The sequence below is a fragment of the Pelodiscus sinensis genome, chromosome 7 (assembly GCF_052426305.1).
Source record: "Pelodiscus sinensis isolate ZL-2025 chromosome 7, ASM5242630v1, whole genome shotgun sequence".
Lineage (NCBI taxonomy): Eukaryota > Metazoa > Chordata > Testudines > Trionychidae > Pelodiscus > Pelodiscus sinensis.
In genome coordinates this window covers 76,567,501-76,590,106 of record NC_143058.1, presented here as the reverse complement: position 1 = coordinate 76,590,106, position 22,606 = coordinate 76,567,501, and the positions used below count along the sequence as shown (strand labels likewise).

At 44.3% G+C, this 22,606-nt stretch overlaps 1 protein-coding gene across 6 annotated transcripts in view; it reads right to left on the bottom strand.

The window, feature by feature from the left end:
- NRP2 (neuropilin 2) overlaps window positions 1–22,606 on the bottom strand; it is a 131,212-nt gene that overhangs the window by 83,592 nt on the left and 25,014 nt on the right. For all 6 annotated transcript variants that reach the window (XM_075934328.2, XM_075934330.2, XM_075934329.2 and 3 more), the window contains exon 3: window positions 2,052–2,233. In XM_075934328.2, the coding sequence (XP_075790443.2) occupies window positions 2,052–2,233 (182 nt within the window). The remainder of the gene's footprint in view (window positions 1–2,051; window positions 2,234–22,606) is intronic.

Below are 22,606 nucleotides of genomic sequence, written 5' to 3'. Positions count from 1 at the left end.
ACCTAGTAGATTCTGTGTGCTCCAGCCCTGCAACGGACAGTGGGGGGGGGGGGACTGGAGTGCAAGCTGGGCTCCCCAATGCTGGATAGGGTCCTGAGTCTCGGGGGCCAGATCCAGGCAAGCCAGGGGCTGCATCCAGCTCCAGGCCTGAGGTTCCCCACCCTTGGCTTATCGGGTAGACGACTACTTGACTCCTCACTCACATCCCTACTATGTACCCAGCCTGGGCTCATCAGTTACCGTGCATAGTTACACGCAGCCCTCCTTTCCTACGCTGCTGCCTCTGTATCAGAGGGAGCAGCGGGGGGTGGGGGAACGGATATAGATGCAGCAGCAGGGGAGGGGGAGGCGGCATTGAAAATTTCTGCACTGTTACACGTTCACATAAATAAATGCATTTTAACATCCCTACTATAGGGCCACCACCTCATAAACTCCATTTTAATACGTCATCCCAGGAATCGATAGATACACGGGCAGAATTTTTTAATCCACTCATCTCCCCTTCTAATTTCAAGCTAAGAAGTCCTGTTTCATTTGTGTCCCCAACCCTAGGCAGCTGGTCATGTGCACCCAAGTCTGTCTGTATGTCTTTGAATCTTTCTGACCATCTGTCTCTCTAAAACCACTAAATATTTATGTCAAGAGAGGGGAACCTAAGGCCCAGCTTGCCTGGATCCAGCCCCCAAGGCTCAGCTCCTGCCCCCAGAACTGGGGAGCCCATGCTGGCACTCTAGCACCCGAATGCCTCCTGACCAACTGATTTTTCTGTGGGTCAGCAGCCCCCAATTCAAAAAAGGTTCCCCAACCCTGACTTATGGCTTGTATTAAGATCTTGGAAAGCAAACAAACAATGTTGTGCCTATTTTTTTTCTCCAGTATATATTCATGCATTTGTTTCATATTCTACTGACGTGATAGTCGTGTGTTTTCCTCCAGTATTCTAGCAATGGAATGTGGGCACAAGACCTAGTCCTATGACAGATAGCCTCGGGTATCTTTGTGGAAAGCATATTTAGGCCCCTCCTGAGCACACAAGCTCTGCCTTTCTCTCTCTCTGGGCTAGTCTACACCAGAAGCACAACAGTGCCACTGTGGCGTGTCTCATGAAGATGGTCTATGTCAAAAGATAGAGCTCTCTCCCATCTCTGTGAGAAATGTCAGGGGGAGAAAAGTGATAGAAATGTAGCCGTGTTAGTCTGGGGTAGTTGAAGCAAAATGCAGGACAATGTAGCACTATGTCGGCAGGGAGAAACTCTCCTGCCGACATAGTGCACTTGGGTTGGTGTAACTTTTGTTGCTCAGAAGGGTGATTTAGTCACACCCCTAAGCAACATAAATTACAGTGACATATGTCCAATTCCTCTCTCTCACACATGCACACTGAGTTTTGTATTTTCTTGAGACTACTTGTTCTCATGCATGTAGTTCTCACAAATATTTAGACTGCACTGATATAAAAAAGGCCTTTTGAGCAGCTTTTACTTTCTTCCAGAATAGTTTTGTATTGAACAGAATTATGAATAGTTCCTGTTATATTGAACTCAACAGCCGCCTGTCTGACTCCCTTGCTGCCACTGCAGGCAGCAGCCCTTTAAACCAGCAGTCCACCCGTTACAAAAACCCTTCCTTCCAGAAAAAGAAAACAAAGTCATTGATCAGCACGTAAGTTGTATATCCACAGGAGCTCTACACAGTTCTAAAGGAGGGACAATCTTCACTTAGCCATGACTTAACAAGCACTGTAGATGTCATGAAGAAAAGATACAGTGTTTGTAGTTCTGGAATGCAAGAGAATTTAATGAGGAAACCGGCTTTTCATGCCAAGCTGGGAATCAAAAAGCACTATAATGCACCACTAAAATCTTTATCTTCTTGGAAATGTGATGAAAGAGACTTGCAAAAAAATTCCAACCCGTGTATTGTGCCCATCCTAAAAACCCAACTGAAACCATGGCTTATGGGATGTGCTCTGTGACGATCCTACTGTTAACGGCTTGGAGGACAGGTCCTGTAAGACTGCTCGTCTAAAGTTTGCCTTTGACACTGACCTGTCTTGTAGATCTCATAGCGCAAAGAGAAGCCAGCACCTTGCCGTGCATAGTCCGAGGTGAACTTAATGTAGAGAGAGGAGCCTGAGGAGATGATGGTCGGAGGGGCAATGTTCCCACAGTGTTTGCCCAGCAGGTCTGCTGACTCACTGTCGCCGTCCCGTATCTCGATAAAGTCATATCTGCCCACGTGAGAGGAAAGGGAGACAGAAGAGACACATGACAAACAGAGCGATGTTTCAGAGCGTAGCCGTAAACCCAGTGTGTCCTTCTTCCCCTCCTAGAGATGCCAGCACACTTCACAGAAGCACCTACCCTGCTGCTTGCCTTGAACCTGTCACCCTTTGCTTGCATCTCTCCATTCCCACTTCAACAGGCACAAGTTACTTGTCTTCACATTTAAGGTCTGTTATGGCCTCTCCTCGCCCACCCGTCCACCTAGCATCCATAATTCACTTACACAGATATAAACTCTCACCTCCAGGCCTACAACGTTGCCCTTAACTGCCCATTTGCCAAACGTTTGGACAAGTCATCATCATGCAGGCTCCCATGCTCCCCCTTATGCAAAGGAGAAGCTCCTTATAAAAATCACCCAGGCCACTATCCTCCTTTACATTTATTCGTAAAAGACACTTGACAATTAGGCAAGCTGGTGTTCTGTGATCACTGCTTAGTCCACTGTTCCCAGGAGTCTCGCTGTGCTCTCCATCTGTTTGATGCATCTTTCTCCTTAAACACTGGGGGCCTAGGTCATCTCTTTGTTATAGTCTATACAGCCTCTGGCACAATGAGGCTGAAGCCTGTATACAAATAATAAACAATACAATACAAATAATAAACAATATTATTTGTAACAAACACCTCCCTCAATGAAACTTTGCTCCTAGATCTACCTCTCATGCCATAACTAGCCTCCTGTGTTTCCTTCTCTTGTGCCCTCTAGTAAGTTGTTTTATGTGTTATTTATATTTATATTTGCTCTCAGATATTGCTGCCTGTCCAAATGATCATTCACTGTCAAGCATTCCTATGAAGTAGGTACAATGAAAGCTTTGTTATCCGGCACTCTGTTAACCAGAAAACTTTGTTAACCGGTATTGCCCCCAGCCACAGTACTGTCACATCTTCAGGCGCACAGGCCTGCCTCGGTTTACCATGATTGGCTTAACAATTTTTTATTTAAGAAGTACTAATCATCTTTAACTCAAAATAGAAATATGAGACCAACTGCCTCACACTACAAAACTACGAATATTAAAAACTTGAGTTTTACTATTATTGTCCATTGATTTTTCCTAGGTTGATGGGAGCCTCAGATAACCAGAACGCCCTCATCCCCAAGCATTCCGGATAGCACAGGTTTTACTGTACTTTCTTACCATTATTTCCAATTCGGATTTTCCAGAGAAGTAAAGATGGGATTTTAAAATGCACCTAAGTGATTTAGGAGCACAAATCACAAAATGTGATAGTCCCTCCCTAGATGACTTGACCAAGGGCACACAAGAGGGCAGTGGCAGAGATAGGAAAAAACACTTTTAAACCCCTGACCATGATTCATTACTCCAGGCCACTTGTAAGAGTTTCCATTCTAACACTATCCAGACAGTCTTCCATACCAAGGATGTTAAGGACTAGTCGAGTCGATTAGCCACTCCCCCACCCCTTGATGCCTCTATTAGATAGAGGCAGCAAAGGATGGGAGAAGGGGGGATACTTCAAAGCAGCAGCGCCATATGGAGCCTCAGGTACGGGCTCTGTGCATTGCTGCTCCTTTGAAATGGCGCCGCACAGAGCCCGGGATCAGCTGTGCGGTGCTGCCCCTTTGAAACATCCAACTCCTCCTAAAACACTGAGTGAAACCCTAAATGCAAATACTGGGGAACTCATTTCAAATTTAGGTCTAAATTAAGCACCAGCAGCCTGTATTTTGCTGCTGATTTGGCACGTACATCCCCATCCTCCATTGGACATGTTTAACCGGACATTTGTTAGCCCAGATGAATTTGGGCACTCACTTTGTGTGCCCAAGTTTGGAAATTGAGCTCTGTAACTCACACAGTCATTATCTGGGAAGGAGCTACACAGACGCGCACACTGCGGAGAAAAGCGACATAAAAGTGACTGTTGATAATGAGGTCTAATTAATCACATCCAGAACCTTGCTGTGATCAGCACTAGAGCAGCATACACCATACAAAGTGTGGGTAGCTAGCTAGCTAGCTGGAGTGTGGGAACTGAGAGGGAGAAATGAACCCCTCCATGGCTATTCGAGATGGGCCCAAATCACAGAATTCAGATCCCCAGCCAGATTTCAAATCATCCAAAGCTTAGTGGTGTTGGATCATTAGTAATATGCCAAGACCACTGTGTCTATCATGCTGACCAATGTCATCTTGTTTCCTTATATTCCCATCTGTCTGTATCCACTATTTTCTTTTGTCTTACACTAAGGCTTAGTCTACACACTGCAAAGTTCTTGCGCAAAAACTTCTTGTGCAAAAGTGTGTCCAGAACTCAAAGCGCATTGCAAAAGCGCTGTCTACACTGCACGGACACTCTTGTGCAAGAAAGCTCTGATGGCCATTCACAAAACGGCCATCAGAGCATCTGTGCTTTTGCCGATAGGGGTTTCTTGTGCAAAAACCCCTTTGGAGCATCCACAGCTGCCTTTTTGTGCAAGAGCTGTAGCACAAAAAGGAGTTATTTCTCGTGGGGAGAGGAATAACTCTACTGGCAAAAGCCCTCTGTTCTGTCGATTTTCTTGCGCAAAAACATGCTCGAGGCATGGACACTCTGCTGGTTTTTGCGCAAAAACGGCCAGTTTTGCGCAAAAGCCTTGTAATGTAAACATAGCCTTAGACTGTAAGCATTTTGGGACAGGAACTGTCTCTTTGTTGAGTATTGTACAGAGCCTGACACAATGGAGTCCTGGCCCATGACTATGGCTCCTAGGCGCAACAAATAAATAAGAATTCTGGTTTTAGTTTGGACCAGCACAGAGATAAAAGCCCATTGTGTAATTCTGATCTGAACTGAAAACTCCCACAGAACCACTGGTTAGAGCTGCCAGGTGTCCGGTTTTCACCCGGACAGCCCACTATTTCTGGCCCTGGTCCAGTTAAAAAAAAAAAAAAAAAAAAACCACAAAATGCCTGGTATTTTCTGTTTCTCTCGGATGGAAGGCAGGAACATTCTTGGAGGAGCGCGGGAATATTTAAAGTTACAGCAACCTTTTTTTTTTTTTTGCTCAACAAGTTTGGCTCCCCATTCTTGGTTTTTTTTTCCTCAACCAATCTTTTTTTCCTGCCATGTTTGGGATTTTTTGTGAAAGGATCTGGCAACCCTACTTGCAGTGTTTATGTGTAGAGCGCTGCGTGGATACCCGTGGATGCAAACCGGATATCCATGGATTTGCAGGGCTCTAATCATTTGGCCACATGTCTACGACAAGGTAGCACTGGTATCTCTGTGGCAGATAAACAGTTTTTACATTGCACATGATGCAATCTTTAACACTCTCTGTCTCATTTCTGTGTTTATTCTTTGACCAGCCTAACATTATTTACAGAAAACCACCCGACTCTCTTTCTCTGTTTATTTGCTTAGCGTCAACCTGTTAAAACAACATGCTATGCTGCTTCTCCTCCCCCCAGGGAAACAGGAGAGCGCAGAAATGCTACACGCAGGCAGAATTCTTACTTTCTATTTCATCACAAGATCCTCTACTTGGAAACTGAGAGTTGAAAGAAGAAGTAGCTTGTTGGACACAGAAGGATTCTCATGTGACTCATTCCTGTGCTGCAAGACACACATACATCATCAAGCAACAAGCCCAGGACTGAATGTGCTGCTCAGAAAGGAAGGCAAACCGAATAGGCCAGGTCCCATACCTTTCCGGGAGTTAGTCAGGCTGGACTCCAACTGAAAATGCCTGGAGCTAAAATGTTATCTATACAGAGCCAGGCACTGAGTTAACTGTAACTAGCCAGCCTATAATTTGGTGACAAACACTATTTGGCTGGCCAGCGTAAAATAAACCAAATCACATTGAAAAGCTCCCTCTAAAAAGTGATCTATCCCAGTGGAAGAACATGCATGGGACTAGATCATGGAGCTACACTCATTTACACCAGCTGAGGATCTAGCCTCGCATGGGACAGTCAAAGCAGCTTCCTTAAGTGCATTAAGCAAATATGATTAACATCTGTCACTTGTGGTTTGTTCTTTCGTTCATCCTCTTCCCAGGGGAAAAACTGTATGTGCACAGCAGTGCCTTGTTTTGGTAGGGTTTCGTTTCTTTCTTTATTTCAACTAGAACTCAGCAAACAGTGGTGACATTTTTTTCCTATGTATATCTACTTGAATTCAAAAGAGTTTTTTCTAACCATGTTTGCAGGCCTTTCACATTCAGGGTACGTTTAGACAGTGGGGTATCCCGAAATAGCTACCCCACATCTTTGAAATACGCCCATGATTTCAAAATATTTTTCTAAATAACCGACCCACTGCTCCGGCTCCCTGTGACCTTTGTTCCACGAGAGTTTAGGGATGTCTCGAAATACTGCGTTATTTCAAAATTTGGCACTGTGTAGATGCACCAAATTTCAAAATAAGCTATAAGCTGCTCCGCGGGGGGGGCTCGGGCAGCGAGGCAGCCCAGCTGCGCCTGGGCTGCTCCGCTGTCGGCTTCCCCGAGGCTTTGCTCCGCGTCTTCCTGGTCTGCAGACCAGGGAGACACGGAGAAAGCCCCGGAATACACGGGCGGCAGGACCGCGAGGTCCCGCAGTCCGTGTCCTCCGGGGCGAGCCCCGTTCGTAACTGCGGATCCAACCTAAGTCGGATCCGCGTAAGTCGGGGACTGCCTGTATTCATCAAAAGTGAATTTCAAATTGTAAATTTGATTGTAAAATTTGCCATTTTTGCTGAATAGGTTAGTTTACGTACCCATAGTCAGAACACATTGTTTCTGTTCTCTTGTTCATATAACTCAACAGCACAGCAGGAATTTTGAGTTCATACTACCTCCATGACATAAATCAACCAAATAGTCTCCAGCAGTGCTGGTACTACGGGGAAAAGTTGTTGAGCTCTGACTGGAGGTGCTGGTACCGCATCAGAAAGCAATGGTCTCAAGAAAAAAAGATACATGACTTACGAAATCAACCAGCACTTTATGAAATAACAAGATCTATAACAATCTGTAGATCAAGAATTAGTGAATAATTTCAAAAACAAATAAGAAACGTGTGAATTTTGCAATCTGCTCAAAGACAATTTGCAATTTTAAAAAAGGCTAAATTCATGTAATGAGTTATTCACTGGGAAATAATTGCTCCTCTCCATATGAAAACATTTGGCCTCATCCAAGCATCTAAAGAGGAGTTTTCTCCTCATGAAATTAATTCTTAATAAATCAATTCTTACAACAACCCAACTAAATAAGTCTGCAGGAGGTCGAGAGATCATTTTTGCCAAATGTGGAATTAATATAAGCACATGAGGGATTTTTGTTGTTGTTAAATGTCTTGGCCCAAACCATGTACTCCTTATTCAGGAGAAATTCTCATTATGTTTTTACAGTACTGATAAACAGAGCTGCAAAGTGGGACAGTATTCACACTGGTATAGTGCTTCTGCCAGAAAGCACTATAAGAGCATTTGTTTTCTTTACTAGTTAAACTTCATTCTCGATGCCTTAAAAATGAAATGCTCACTCCAAGAATTCACATACTAAATTGAAAATTCAGGCTAACTTCCGCAACGGAGACTGCTCATTTTCTTTCACACATAGGTTCTGCCCACACACTGGCCCAACCTCAAGCATGTTGTTAAATGTCGTTCTGTTATGGCTAGGTCATTGGCCAAACCATATTAAAATCTGGTTTTGCTAGAACTTTGTTTATGTTGAGTTTAAATACAGTTTCCAGACTTGATTTTTCCTGTGTGTGTGTGGGGTAGAGGTTGGGGCCACGCGCATGTGTGTGTGGAAGATAACTGGGACTCTCTGGATGTTTTCTGCACTTACAGTTTTATTTCCAGACAGTTTTGGAACATTTCTATGTTGGGTGTGGCAACATAATGGCATGATGGCATCTGAACTCTCTTAGCCAATCACAAAACAGTTGGTTTTCATTCACATGCAATACTATAATTCCATTGGTTAAGTGAACATGGTGCAACACAAGGCACAATTTTAGAGTAACTGAACATTAAATCATATTTTCATAGAAGAAACTACTGCCAAATACCATAACCAATTCCTTTCCCAAACCTGAAGGAGACAATGATACAAATGGATAGCCCAGCAGTCAACAGCCACTACAGTAGAGTCTCGATTATCTAACCTAAATGGGACTGAAGGATGGCCGGATAATCGAAATGTCAGATAATACGGAAAATACCTTGCGGGGTCCAAGGTATTTTCCCCGTCAGTGGCCGCTCTGTAGACGCTCGGCTGCTTCATGGGGAGCCGTGCTGACTCCGACCTCCTTGATCTCCCCCAGCCAGCCGCGCTACCCCCGACCTCCCCTATCTCCCCCAGCCAGCTGCGCTGCCCCCGACCTCCCCTATCTCCCCCAGCCAGCTGCGCTGCCCCCGACCTCCCCTATCTCTCCTGGCCAGAGATAGAGGAGGTCGAGGGTATTTTCTGTTGGTTTTTTTAACCAGACGGGGGACCCGAATACTGAACTCTCTGGGCGAAAACGGGACACCTGGCAACCCTAATAATACACCTAGCAAAAATGTAACTAGATATCTCTGGGCTCTCCAGCAGACTCACCCTTCAGCTATTCTACTGAGCAACACAGTCAAAAGTGCAGCCCTCAAATTTTATGTTGCTCAATGCAAGATCAGGAATCGACAAACTTAAGTGTCAACCACATCTGCCTAGCTTCTGAGGCCAGCATCATCCAGAGATGGTAAGATACCACTGCAGGGACATGTAAGCAAGTGGTAGGTAGGAAGAGGGGGGATGCAGTCATTGGAAATGGAAGGCAGAGCTTAAAGTAGGACATAGAAAAATACATAGACTTTCAAATTAGCTAGTTTCCCAGCTGTAACAGTCACATGCAAAACTTGAGCTCAGATAATATTTTCCTCTATATTTTTTACTTTGGTCTTTTTGAAAAGCAAAGCTATTAGGCTACAAATAGGGCATGTTTTTCTATCTCATCAAGCCATGCCTGTGATCTAGAGATGGGAACTAGCTATGAAGTTATAATCTCAACTTTCCCCATATTTTATTATTAGTTTTATTTATAGTAAAGGTATTTCCATGGTGCTTGTGACTGCAATATCTCTGCACCTGGCAAACATTAATGAATGTATCCTCAGAAGACCCTGAGAGGTAGGAAAGCAAACAGGATTGGTGACTTGCCCAAGGTCACACAGGAAGTTTGCAGTAGAGCCAGGAATAGGATCGAGACTTGATTAGACAGATTATATTCTATTAGACTAGTCTAGGCTACACAGATACACAAACAGAAAGACAGACAAGTAAGCACTTAGATTAGATCCAACATTCCTAAATTTGGGGAATGTTCAGTGTTGGTCAGGTCCTCTACCTGCAACCACTTCTTTGCCCTGCTTAGCACAGAATTTCCTTCTGTAACTGCTCATAATAGGAAGAAATGTTGAATTGTTGTTATAATGCAAATTCCATGGAAGGGGCTAATATACTGCCCACTACTGCAGGAATACTGGAAGACTGCGTAGCCACAACTTTTGCCACTAATCTAATTGCTTCTTTTACAACATCCCTTCTATAAAACCTTCTGAAAGCAGTTGGTGTTTTTAAATATGCTTTAAGAATATCCTATTTCATGGCAATGACGTCACAGCTGAGACTCAGCAGTTTGACAAAAGGTGGTTATAGAGCAGCTCAATGTTAGGTGGAGAAAGGTAAGTGACCCAGCAGCTCAATCTAACACTGATGTTTAGCGGCAGGCAGAATTAATGTCAACTGTATGCTGGCTGGCTCCATCAGTTGCTCTGATGTCACCACCCAACATTATGCTTTTCCATAAACTGCCTTCAAATCAAATAGAGCATTTTGGAAGCATGAGAAAAGTCCCCAGTAACTTTTATGGTGTCTTAAGAAACAGCAGCATACAAATAACACAAGTCAAACACTTTGCAAAAAGTGTAGGAGATTTTTAAGTGGCACATTTTATGATCATGATGTCAGAGTCTGGAAAGCAATCTTTCTGATGACATCATAGCAAAGAATTATAATCTTATATTTGCTGCCGATGAGATTTTGTCTATAGCCATTAATTATAAATATAGTAAATAGATTTGACTTACATTGGTTTTATATAGCTATAATTCAACAATTTATGTGAAATCACTCCTAATTTACATGGGTGCCCATAAATTGGTGTGTGGCCATAAAAGGTATGATTCTAATCTGCAGCTTGTGTACTCATTCATGCAGTGCAAAATGGGCGCAGAACGCTACTAATTCAGAAGTTATTGATGTTTTATGCCCACTTGGCTCTCATCGCAGGGCCGTGGAGTAGGAAAGCCCAAAGGGCCTGACCCTTATCTTATGTACAAATCAGAACGGACTCAGAGTCAATGGGGTTACAATGGTTTGAAACTGGGGTAAGTGAGAGGGGAATCAGGCCTAAGGCTGTGTGGTGCAGGCATGGTATTATGGGGTTTCTGTTAGGACACTAGCCCTACAAGAGTTAAAACCAACCGCAGGAGTCTGAGTGGCAGGCAGCCACCAAATGGGGCTGAAGATAATTAGGGCACAGCTGACCCTGATAAAAGGGCAGCCCTGGGAAGAAGTAAGACTTCTGTAAGGAGCTGCAGACCTAGGAGGCTGTCTGGCAGGCTCGAAGCCCTGGGAGAAGAGTGTTTGGGATGGGAGCCAAAGATGCTGGGACTACGGAGAAGTGGCCCAGGGAAGCTGGTGGAGTTAAAGAGCTGGAGGAGGGGCAGCAAGAGGCTGGAGTGAGTGGCTAGACTGAGGGCTGCAGCAGGCACCTGAGGCAGATGACAAGACCAGGGGTTGCTGCTCCGCCAGGAGAGGGGACAGGCAATGGTGCTGAGGTTCAGGCGGAGGGATGTGCCCCAAGGTAGATGGCACAAGTTGGGATCCATGCAGGTGCAGACAGGGAATAGAGTGGAAGCGATGGTAGCGAAACACTGCTAGGAGCGAGTGTGTGGAGAGGAGCGGGGGGGGGGGGTCGATAGAGTTAACTCCCAGCATAACTGACAGGAGGCACCGTGGTAGTGAGTCAAACCCTGCAACAGGGTTTTGTGAACTCAATTCTTCCACTCTATTTTGGGCTATTCTCTCAAATCGTCCTAACCTACATAACCAGAATTTCTGAGAAATCAATAAGAAAAACTAGCCATTCAGTCAGGTGGGAAAGAGAGAGAGAGAGAGAATAACCCAAAACACACTGGAAAACTGCTTCCAAACGGCCTCAAATAACTACAAGGAAGCCACAAATAACTTCTATTCATAATCTTTGGGTTTTTCACTGCCATGATAGTAGTGCTGAGGTAGAGCTTCTTCTAGCTATTATGGTACATTATGTGAAATCCAGCCAAACATACCACATAGAAAGGAGAATCAAAGATTTTAAAACTGCTTCTTTGGCCAGTTTAGACACAGATGAGAATTTAGTTCCTGCCTCCCATCCACTGCCTCCCACCAAAATGAACTCTGAATACAGCCCCCACATCTTTTACGATCTCTTCTTCAGGCTGCGTTCCTGTGGCAGATCTCAACCGAGCGGCCTTGGAGGAGAGAAGAGCTGGCATCTGGGACATAGCCGGGAAACTGTTCATTATGTAAGAAAATAAGATGTGCTAATGTGCACATTAGAGGTTTTCTGCAGGCTGTTATTCGGGACTACATATGGCTGTTTAATTTTATTTCTGTCTCTAAAGCCATCTCTATAAATTCCCCACCTTTCTAACTTTAGCTCTGGGGCTTGTTCGTTGCCAAAAGTCTTTAGTATTCCAGAAACAAGAAACCAGAATGAAAACAGGAATAAAGCAGATTAAATACTTCAAGGATCACCCCCAGCTTCCACATTGTTCTTCTTTGTTAATATTGTAATAGAATTGAAACAACTCACAGCCCATCCTGACACACAGACACTTGAGAAACTACATTTGCACCTCCCTGCTTCTGCTACAATCCATCTGTGGAGAAAATTGGACTTTGTTTCCTATTTCATTTTACTGTCACCACTCACTGGCGCTTGCTCACTAGCAGAAGAAATAGAATAAATAAGAGATAATAATAAGTAGCAGAAGGTTCACTGAAGAAAAGTACAAGGCAGAAGCTCAGAGACAGACTGAGTTGATGTCATGTCTCCTCCATAGATGGGGGCCTGATTACTCACCTAGGAGCTATGGAATAGAGTCAGATGATGAAGTGGGATTTGGCCCATGAAAGCTTGTGCCCAAATAAATGTGTTAGTCTTTAAGGTGCCACAGGACTTCTCACTGTTAAAACAGTCTAAAGTAAGCAAGGACAGAGAGGAACAAACTTGGACAAAAGCAGGGGCAGTGTGTGGGAATGTGAAGTAGATCAAAATACTTCCTCTTACAGAGGGACCATTTGGAAGTGGGATGACTATAATCTACCCATCCAGGCAACTGAAATTTCCCCATTTCCCCCACAAACAATGCCCTGCGACTTCTTTGTTCAGAAATATTTTCTTTCCATTTTGCGTAGCTTTTTCCAACAAACAGATGTAGTCTAGATGTACCCTCACTCAGGCTATAGCTACACTACACAACCCAGCTGTGTCACTTAAATACTGTGTCGAATAAAGCTAGCATGTATAAATGCTGTTTGTCAGCACTTTTGCTGACAAAATACTTCTGGTTCCCAGGAGCTGCTTTCACTTTGTCTACAGGAAAGAGCTTCTGCCAACAAAGTGGCCTTTACACTTGTACTAGTTACAGCAAAACTTTGGGGGGGGGGGTATTTTTTTAAGCACATGTGAATGGTGAATGACGTTTAATTGCAAGTGTAGACTAAGTCTCAGTTTCCCCCCGACCCCTCTCACACACACACACACACACACACACACACACACACACACACACGAGTCTGTTTTGCCCTGAAAGCTCATCCAGGGAGTATTTGCACGCCTTTCTCACCCTCCAAGGCTTTGGTTCAGCTCCATTGACACTAAAGGCAAGAGAATTCTCTCCGTGTGTGAGGAATCAATTACGTCCTCTGACACTCTATTACTATAGCCCTCACAGCTCCAGAATCCAGATGAAAAGAGAGAAGAAGGAGGGAACATGGGCGGGCAGGAATATTCCAAGTTGCCATACTTAAAGAGACAGAAAGAGGTCTCACTCCTTGACCACTTGCCTGAAACTGGAAGGTGCATGGTAGGAAAATCAAAGAAATCAAAACAACAATAACAAATGAAATATTAAGAAATACTAGGGGGCTGCACGCACTGCTTGCTATCCTCCCCAACCCCAGAGCCTGATGATGTCATTGTCGCGCGGCAGGAAAAACGTTTGAGAGAGAGAGAAAATGGGGCAACATAACTTTAAGCAAGTTACAGAAAAACGCATAATACTAGTTGGTTCTTGCCTCCAATAATTATGTGACACACGAGCATGCTGATAAGGGACCAGTATTTATTTCCTGCCGCTAGCCACCTGCTTGTCAAATGTCAGGGCCAGTATCCCAACTCCTGGGGCTACTGATATAGCTTCCTCTTTCATTTTAATAAACATGGAATAAAACATTACATTAGTATGCAAAATCAAACAGTGGTCCTTGGAAAGATGTCAGAGTAGATACCCTGAACCCCCTGACATTTTAGCTCTTACTGGATGTCTGTCAATAACTATTCGCTCTGAATTTCCAGTCCATTGGCCTTTTCTTGTTCTCTTAGAAGTTCCTTCTACAATGTCTTGAGAAAGCACCTAGCAAGGTCTGGGAAATGCAGCCTGCATTTCTTACAATCAGTGACTGAACTAAGTGGGACTGTGCTCCTTGAATCAGCAAAGGGGAATTCTGAATGTCCGCAGGAAAGAGTCACTTTGTTCCTTGCTTTTATTTGCGGATCTTCTGTTTCTTCTGTAGGATTGACATATAATTTGGTGCAGAAGACAAGTTGCTCAGTCACTCTCTGATTGCACTCTAAGGGCACATCTACACCACAGGGCAAAAGTCGAATTAAGCTACACAGCTTTCAGCTATGTCAATTGTGTAGCTAAAGTCAAAAGAGCTTATTTTGGATTTTGGCGCTGTCTACAGAGCAGGAAGTTGAAGGAAGAACGCACTTCCTTTGGCTTCCCTTACTCCTTGTGAAATGAGGGTTACAGAAGTCAGAGTAAGAAGTCCTCCATCTCGACATTATTTTGAAATAATGGCTTGCTACGTAGATGCACATTTTGTTATTTCGAAATAATGCTGCTGTGTAGATGTGCCCTAACATCCTGTCCCGCATTCCAAGAGAGAGGTAACTGACACCCTTGGTTTAGGGGTTTGTTCTGAGAGTTTCCTCACTACTTCAGGATTAATTGGCTTTAGATTTAGAAGCTAATTAGATATTGGCAACCTTCATCTGAAAATTACTTTTTCCATTAAAATATAAAAGTCCTGAGTTCAGAAATGAATGTATGTAGGTGTACCCTGGTGCACAGCTCCAGCAAGAACTGGCTGAGCTGCGGCAAAAGTCAGCAAGGGAGTTATTTAAAGAGCTGGCAGGGACCCGAGTTGCAATAGGAAAGTACCTGTAAGAAATGCTAAGTTACTTTCACTGCTGCCTGAGTTGCAATAGTTCAACACCGTTTCATGTGGATCCCAGGAACTGCAAAGGGCTTTTCTCTTTAAAGAAAAAAAGTTCTTTGCTATTTGTAATGATTTTTCTACTAACCCGGCATAGCGAGGGCCTGACACAGAGTGCTCCAACTAATATGTCAGTTTATCTAAAATAAGCTAATCACATACTGTAGGCAATATCTGTTATTAGCTCATCTGGAATCGCATGGCACACAGACTGATTTACACTCCGTGTGTTACTACATGGCTACTCAAAGTGCTGTGTAGCAGCTGGCATTTCAAATACTCTTGAGTGCTGGTCTCCTCCTAAGAGATAATTTCTCCCATTTAAACAAATAGATCTGTGCTGATCTTGGATCAAGGAAAATCAAAATTCTCCTCAGGGCCCAGTGAGTCTATGGCATTCTGCTGCCTATGCTTATTGCAGATTTCACACATGTTGGTGAAAGTCATGCCTGATCAGAAGAAGACTTCTTGGCCTCTGTTCATATCTGAGCACTTCATTGGGTGCCTAGCACTTCCACCTGAGGTTGTATGACATTCTGACATGGATTCCCATGGATTCCCTCAGCAGGAATTCCAGCTTTTGGGTTTTTATGCTTAGAGCAAGCTACGAGCTAAATATTGTCTTCTCTTTTACAACGGGGAAACTGAACCGCCCTACATGATCTGCCCAAGGGGAATGCAGTAAGCCAATCATGGAGGCAGAAACAGAATCTTGATCTCCTAACTTCCAGTCCTGGATGTTAACTGAAGGTCCCTCCTTTCTCTCATACATAAATTAATGTCCAAATCACATAAATAAATTACATACAGCAAAAATACTTGGAATCTCTCTAAAGGACAGACTGAATGACCCTAAAAGTCCGTGGAAAAGCTTCTAGTGATAGCAGTAGGATTTGGATGAATATAATTCGTTGGGGGAAAGTCAACATGATTTCTGTAAAGGGAAATCATGCCTTACTACTCTACTAGAATTCTTTGAGGAGGTCAACAAATATGTGGACAAGGGGGATCCAGTGGATGTAGAATACTTAATTTCCAGAAAGCTTTTGACAAGGTCCATCACCAAAGGCTCTTAAGTAAAGTAAGTTGTCATAGGATAAAAGGGAAGGTCCTTTCGTGGATTGTTAACTGGTTAAAAGACAGGAAACAAAGGGTAGGAATAAATGGTAAGTTTTCTGAGTGGAGAGAGGTAATTAGTGGGGTCCCCCAAGGGTCTGTCGTGGGACCCATCCTATTCAACTTATTTATAAATGATCTGGAGAAAGGGGTAAACAGTGAGGTGGCAAAATTTGCAGATGATACCAAACTGCTCAAGATAGTTAAGACCAAAGCACACTGTGAAGAGCTTCAAAAAGATCTCACCAAAGTAAGTGATTGGGCAACAAAATGGCAAATTAAATTTAATGTTGATAAATGTAAAGTAATGCACATTGGAAAACATAATCCCAACTATATATACACAATGGCTGTGTCTACATTGGCACCCTTTTCCGGAAAAGGGATGCTAATGAGACAAGTCGGAATTGCAAATGCCACGGGGGATTTAAATATCCCCCGCGGCATTTGCATGAACATGGCTGCCGCATTTTTCCGGCTCGGGGCTTTGCCGGAGAAAAGCGCCAGTCTAGACGGGATCTTTCGGAAAATAAAGCCTTTTCTGGAAGATCCCTTATTCCTCTTAAAATCAGGAATAAGGGACCTTCCAGAAAAGGCTTTATTTTCTGAAAGATCCCCATCTAGACTGGCACTTTTCTCCGGCAAAGCCCCGAGCCGGAAAAAAGCGGCAGCCATGTTCATGCAAATGCCGCGGGGGATATTTAAATCCCCCGCGGCATTTGCAATTCCGACTTGTCTCATTAGCATCCCTTTTCTGGAAAAGGGTGCCAATGTAGACACAGCCAATATGTTGGGGACTAATTTGGCTACAACAACTCAAGAGAGAGATCTTGGAGTCATAGTGGATAGTTCTCTGGAAACATCCATTCAGTGTGCAGTGGCAGTCAAAAAAGCAAATAGAATGTTAGCAGTCATTAAAAAAGGGATAGAGAATAAGACCGAAAATATCTTATTGCCTTTATAAAACCATGGTACGCCCACATCTTGAATACTGCATACAGATGTGGTCACCTCATCTCAAAAAAGATATATTGGCATTGGAAAAGGTTCAGAAAAGGGCAACAGAAATGATTAGGGGTTTGGAACAGGTCCCAAATGAAGAGAAATTAAAAAGACTTGGACTTATCAGCTTAGAAAAGAGGAAACTAAGGGAGGATATGATAGAGGTCTATAAAATCATGACTGGTGTGGAAAAAGTGATTAAGGAAAAGTTATTTACTTATTCCCACAATAAAAGAAGAAGGGGTTACCAAATGAAATGAATAGGCAGCAGGCTTAAAACAAACAAAAGGAAGTTTTTCTTCACTCAATGCACAGTCAACCTATGGAACTCCTTGCCAGAGGATGCAGTGAAGGATAGAACTTTAATAAGGTTCAAAAAAGTGCTAGATAGATTCATGGAGGTTAGGTCCATCAATGGCTATTAGCCAGGATAGGCAGGAATGGGGTCCCTAGCCTCTGTTTCTCTGGAGGTGGGTGACAGGGGAGGGATCAAATGAGGATTATCTATTGTGATCCCTCTCTCTGGGGTATCTGGTATTGGCCACTGTCGGCAGAGAGGATACTGGGCTAGATGGACCTTTGGTCTGACCCAGTATGGTCGTTCTTATGTTCTCAGGGATCAGGCCCTTAAAGAAGATTTTTTTATACTTATGGCACAAAAGAGCTCTACAAATAATAATTAATTAATCCTCATAACAGCGCTCTGAGACACAGAAGCATTATTATCCCCATTTTATAGAAGGAGAAACTGACACAAAAAGAAGAGATGGGTGATACTCCTAAGGCTTCACAGCAAGTCTGGAGCATTGCCACAAACAGAACCCAGGTATCCTGACCCCTAGGCACGAGTATTTCACTCTTTGTGGTTATTGTCCATTTGTTTTAATTAGATTGCTTTATTACTTTTACATTGGATTTTCATTAAGTGTGATCAATACAGGATACAAGAGAAAGTACAGAAGAAATATGGTAAGGATAGAGAGTGACTGGAAGAAATTTCCCTTATGCCTCCACTGGACTGTCTGGATCTTGGGTCCAGACCCAGATCCAGAAGTAAGTAAAGCTACTCATTTGCTTACCTCTCCCTGCAATAGGTGAATAGTGCCTTGGCTCTGTTCCCTTCTTCTCTACCCAGAGATGCTGAGCCAGAACAGGGTAAGTAGTAATGTACTGACAGGATCGCCTAGCAGTAAATCACTATCCCTGAGAGCAAGAGATAAACAAGGGAAGGACCGTGACTTAGAAGTATGTCTCTGAGGCTCTCAGGGCCATTGTCTAAGGCCACAATCAGGACCTTAATTTCTAACAGTTCTAACAGGGATACCAAATCTGACCTTCCTGCATCCCCAGCAGGCTGGGTAAAGCAGCATGGTGGGATAATAAACCATCGCAGCATTTCTTCTGCCCCACTGGTGTCTGAAGAATTCAAACAATCACTTAAGGATGCACGACTGAGAACACAAGCAAAAATTGGCCCAAAGCTGGCTGCATATGTCTATAGATAGTCAACAGTCCACAACAGAATTTGAAGAGCAAGATGAAGTGTCCCATTCATTTCAACAGGCGTTAACTCTGAAGACGAATGGAATGTTAAATGCCAACAGGGTTGGTTCGCTTGCTGTTGAAATTTTGGCAAATGCACCTACCTATCTAGGAATTATTAAAGGGGATTGGGATTGTGGCAAAGTTCAGTTACAATATGTCCCAGTTTTGCTACATATTCCATTGTAGACACTGGTGAGGTTTGAACTGCCCTAGCTCAAAACACTGTTTCTACCTGTCCAACCCATAAATCTACAAGAACCAAATGCCTTCACAAATGTTTCCGCTATGATTTCCCTTCCTTTCCCAGTTAAAATTGAACTCCTCCCACTGCACTACATCTCCACAAAACACATCTTTCTCTAACACTATTCACGCATTTCTATTTTCTAGGGATTTTCTCAATTCAGAAAGAAATAGCTTTGTTTCTAAAATGTTTACTATTGATTTAATTATGCACATTTTTCAAACATTTACTAATTAGCCACCTATAATTGTTAACTTGTCTGCTCTTTAACCTCTGCTGATGGAAGGAAGGCTTCTTGCAATGTTATGTTCTTGTGTGAAGAGATATGGTCAAGGACACGTGGGCCTAAAATTATAGTTGTTAGCTGTGGTTTGGATTGTAGGCGCTCACACCCACTTTGCACTGACTCTCTGCCTGTGACCATGCAGGATATTAAAATCTATAGGACTCAACCTGCTTGCTAAGGAAGCAGAATATTTTTGTTTGCTTGTTTCAGTGCCTAGCTTGCTAGAAATATCAAGAGAGACTTATGCAACTACAACAGGACCCTGCAGGCTAATAACTCTGGCTTGATGTGCCTGACGGAATCTCATCCCACATCAGAACACCCACAGCTGCAATGGATCACACAAAAGCATGGTTGTTCTCATGGGCAAGGGAGAAGTGTTTTGGTTGATCCAGGAGTCATGAGTAATGGATTCTACTCTTGACTCCGTAACTGAACAACTATATAACCCGGGTCAAGACACTTTACTTCTCTTTCCCCTCCCATCCTTTATTTATCTAGCCTATTAGACTGTCCTCTCTGTGGAGGTGGTACAGTCTAGTTTAATGGTGTCCTGATCTTCGTTGAGAACTCTAGGTGCTACTGGAATACAAAAAATCAGCAGCAGAGCATTTGGCAATCTGTCAATGCTGCTACTCTCCTTGGGGGAAACTGATATTTTCCAGGATGGGTAGACCAACTTTAAAATAAACTATGAGACATGTGTAAGTGAATTAAATGATGGTCAGGTCAGCACAAGACTGGTGGCACTGTCCCTTTATACTCTGTCCACCTCATCTCATGGAAATCTGCATGAATTTCCCATAGTTCGTTACACCGTACCCTTTTCTGAGAACAGTTTTCATTCAAGATGAGGCCACATCTTTAGATCCAAACTGTGGGAAAGTCCAAACTCTGTGGTTCAGGCCTATCCTTGGTTTCATTCTGCTCGTCATCTCTTTGAACAGCCAGCCACCTCTCGCAAGGACCAGACTCTCCTGAGATATTTGTCTTGTATGGCATGATACCACCAGAGGGGGCTACAAGTATTCTTGTTAAAGCCAATACTGTATGTGAAATCATCACAGTCAGAGATAGCAAATCCATTGGATTATTCACAAATCAACTGTATTTCACGTTCAGAAAAAGTCGACAGAAAAAAACAATGCTGGGCTGTTTCTTATGTATGTATATTTTTAGATAATGTTGACTTGGTCAAGCTGTTACAACTCAAATGAGAGGTTCTTTTGTTTGTAATGGGAGCCTATGTGATGGTTTGGCCCTGTTTATACAGAAAAGACTTGGAATTCAAAGGCAGTTCTGCTCAATCTAATCCTTCAGCACCATTAGTTCAGCAGAGCGATGGATGGGAGATTTCAGAAGACCATCGCTGGAGGGGGCTTTTAATAGTCCAAAGAGAAACAGAGCTGGGGACGGGATGTGTCACTGGAAAAGGTGGCCGTAGAATGCAGTAATTCAAGCAACACTGAAGCTACCGAGCTGGGTGTTCCAAGCAAACAGTACATAGTGAACAGAGAAATGGCAATTACAAAGGACTGGGCAGAACAGCCACGTGACTGTGGCGTATGGGGAATAATCATTTCTCATCTATGGGAGGCTGGTTCAAGTCTCTCCTGAGAGCAAAAATAAAACTTGGCACGTGCATGGCTGCATGGCTTATGCAATGCAATGTGACAGAATGGCAACCTTTCACAGAAGCAGCATGCTCTTTTCAAACTGGATGCTGCTTCCCGGTTCAGATAGCAGATACCCAATCCCACTGCATGGGACTGAAGAGCAGCAGTAGGAAAACAGCAGCTGCACTCGTAGTGCTGAAAGGAAGAAATGGCGAGCAGACAGGCTATTACAATTATTTCCAAATAGTTTGGCTGCTCTTAATCAGAGCGTCTCTCTTTCACTTTCCCCTTTTACTCCTGGCTTTATTGCTGCACCCTTGCGTCTGAAGGGCAGCGCAGAGAGTGGCCGGATTTTTCCAAGCTTTATTTTAGGAAGCACCCACCCTACACGCACTAATATCCTGGCTGTGACTAACACACGGGAGGAGAAAATAACCAAAGCCCTCCAATTTTCTTTGTTTTGAAGTACTTTCCAAACTAAGGAGCTTCTTCAGTGCAGAGAGAGAGAAAGACCTTTGCAGGCTTCAATTATAACAAATTATTTCTTTCATGATGGGTGTAAAGGCTTAGTTATACCATAGGGTACATCTACACTAGCCCCCAGATCAATCTAGGGAGGCTAATGAGGGCAACCGGAATTGCAAATCAAGCCCGGGATTTAAATATCCGATTTAAAGCCCCTAATTCGAATTTGCTGCTAAACCTCATTGCAGGAGGAATACCAGCTAATTCGAGTTAGGGCTTTAAATTGGAATCCCGTTTCACTGCTGCGTGTAGACCCAGGCAGTTACTTCGGGCTAGTCAATTTCTAAAATGGCAACCGGCCGGGAACATGCAAATCAAGCGCGGGATCAATCTAGGGAGCTAGTATAGATGTATCCTAAGGTGGCTGGACACAGCTCAAAAAAAGAAAAAGAAATATGGGACTGAACAGATATGCTCCCACCCCCAAAAAAAGACAAAAAAGAAAACAATTAAAATAATCTGCACCAAGGGAAAAACTCTCAGAGATCTCATGCTCACCGGCTGAACCTTACCCAGGAATTAACAGGTATTTAGTGCCCCTTCCCAGACCAATATCCCGTTCTGACACCAGCCTTGCCCCTCCAGGGAGCAAACACAGGCTGTAGGCCCTTTCAGGTCAGAGGAGGAGGAGGAGGAAGAGGAATCAGGGCATGGGTATATTCCCAAAGCGTAACTTCACACACATGCAGGCAACCTCCACCTTCAGGGCAATCTCAACCCACTGATTCCTAGATCCTAGAACCGTGGTCACCAACAGGTCGATCACGAGGCGTCCTGTCCGCCCCACCCCCATTTCCCTCCCACCCCCGAGAAGCCCCACTACCTACCTCAAGTGAAAATGGAGGCTTCCCGCGGATGGACAGAATTCCCGCAGCTTAGCACCACTTCCGGCGATTCCAGAAGTGCGCTAGCTGCTCTGCCGGGTGTACTGCGGGAGGGAGCATCAGCTTCCTGCACCGCACAGGAGGGGTGAGTCAGCCCCGGGGGAGGCGCGCGTGGGGTTTCCTGGCACATGCAGGAGGGTCGGCCCCAGGGCAGGCACACGCGGGGCTTCCCTGCGCCGGGGCAAGCGCGCGCGGGGCTTCCCTATAGGGTCGGCCCTAGGGCAGGTACGTGCTGGTTTCCCTCGGGGGGGGGGGGAAATCCTGGGAGGAGGCAGATGCAGGGGACTCTCTGCCTTCACTGGCACCCCACTCCTCACTCCCCAGACCCCACTCCCCAGCCACAGAACGCTGTCCCCACTTCCGTCCCCACTCCCTGAATGCTGTCCCCATTCCCCTGTCCCCACTCTCCTGTCCCCAGCTACAGAACTCGGTCCCTATTCCCGTCCCCAGTCCTCGAACTCTGTCCCCACTGGCACCTTGTCCCCTGCTGCAGAACCCTGCCCTCTGCCCTCCCAGCACCCTGCCCCCTCTTCCCTGCCCC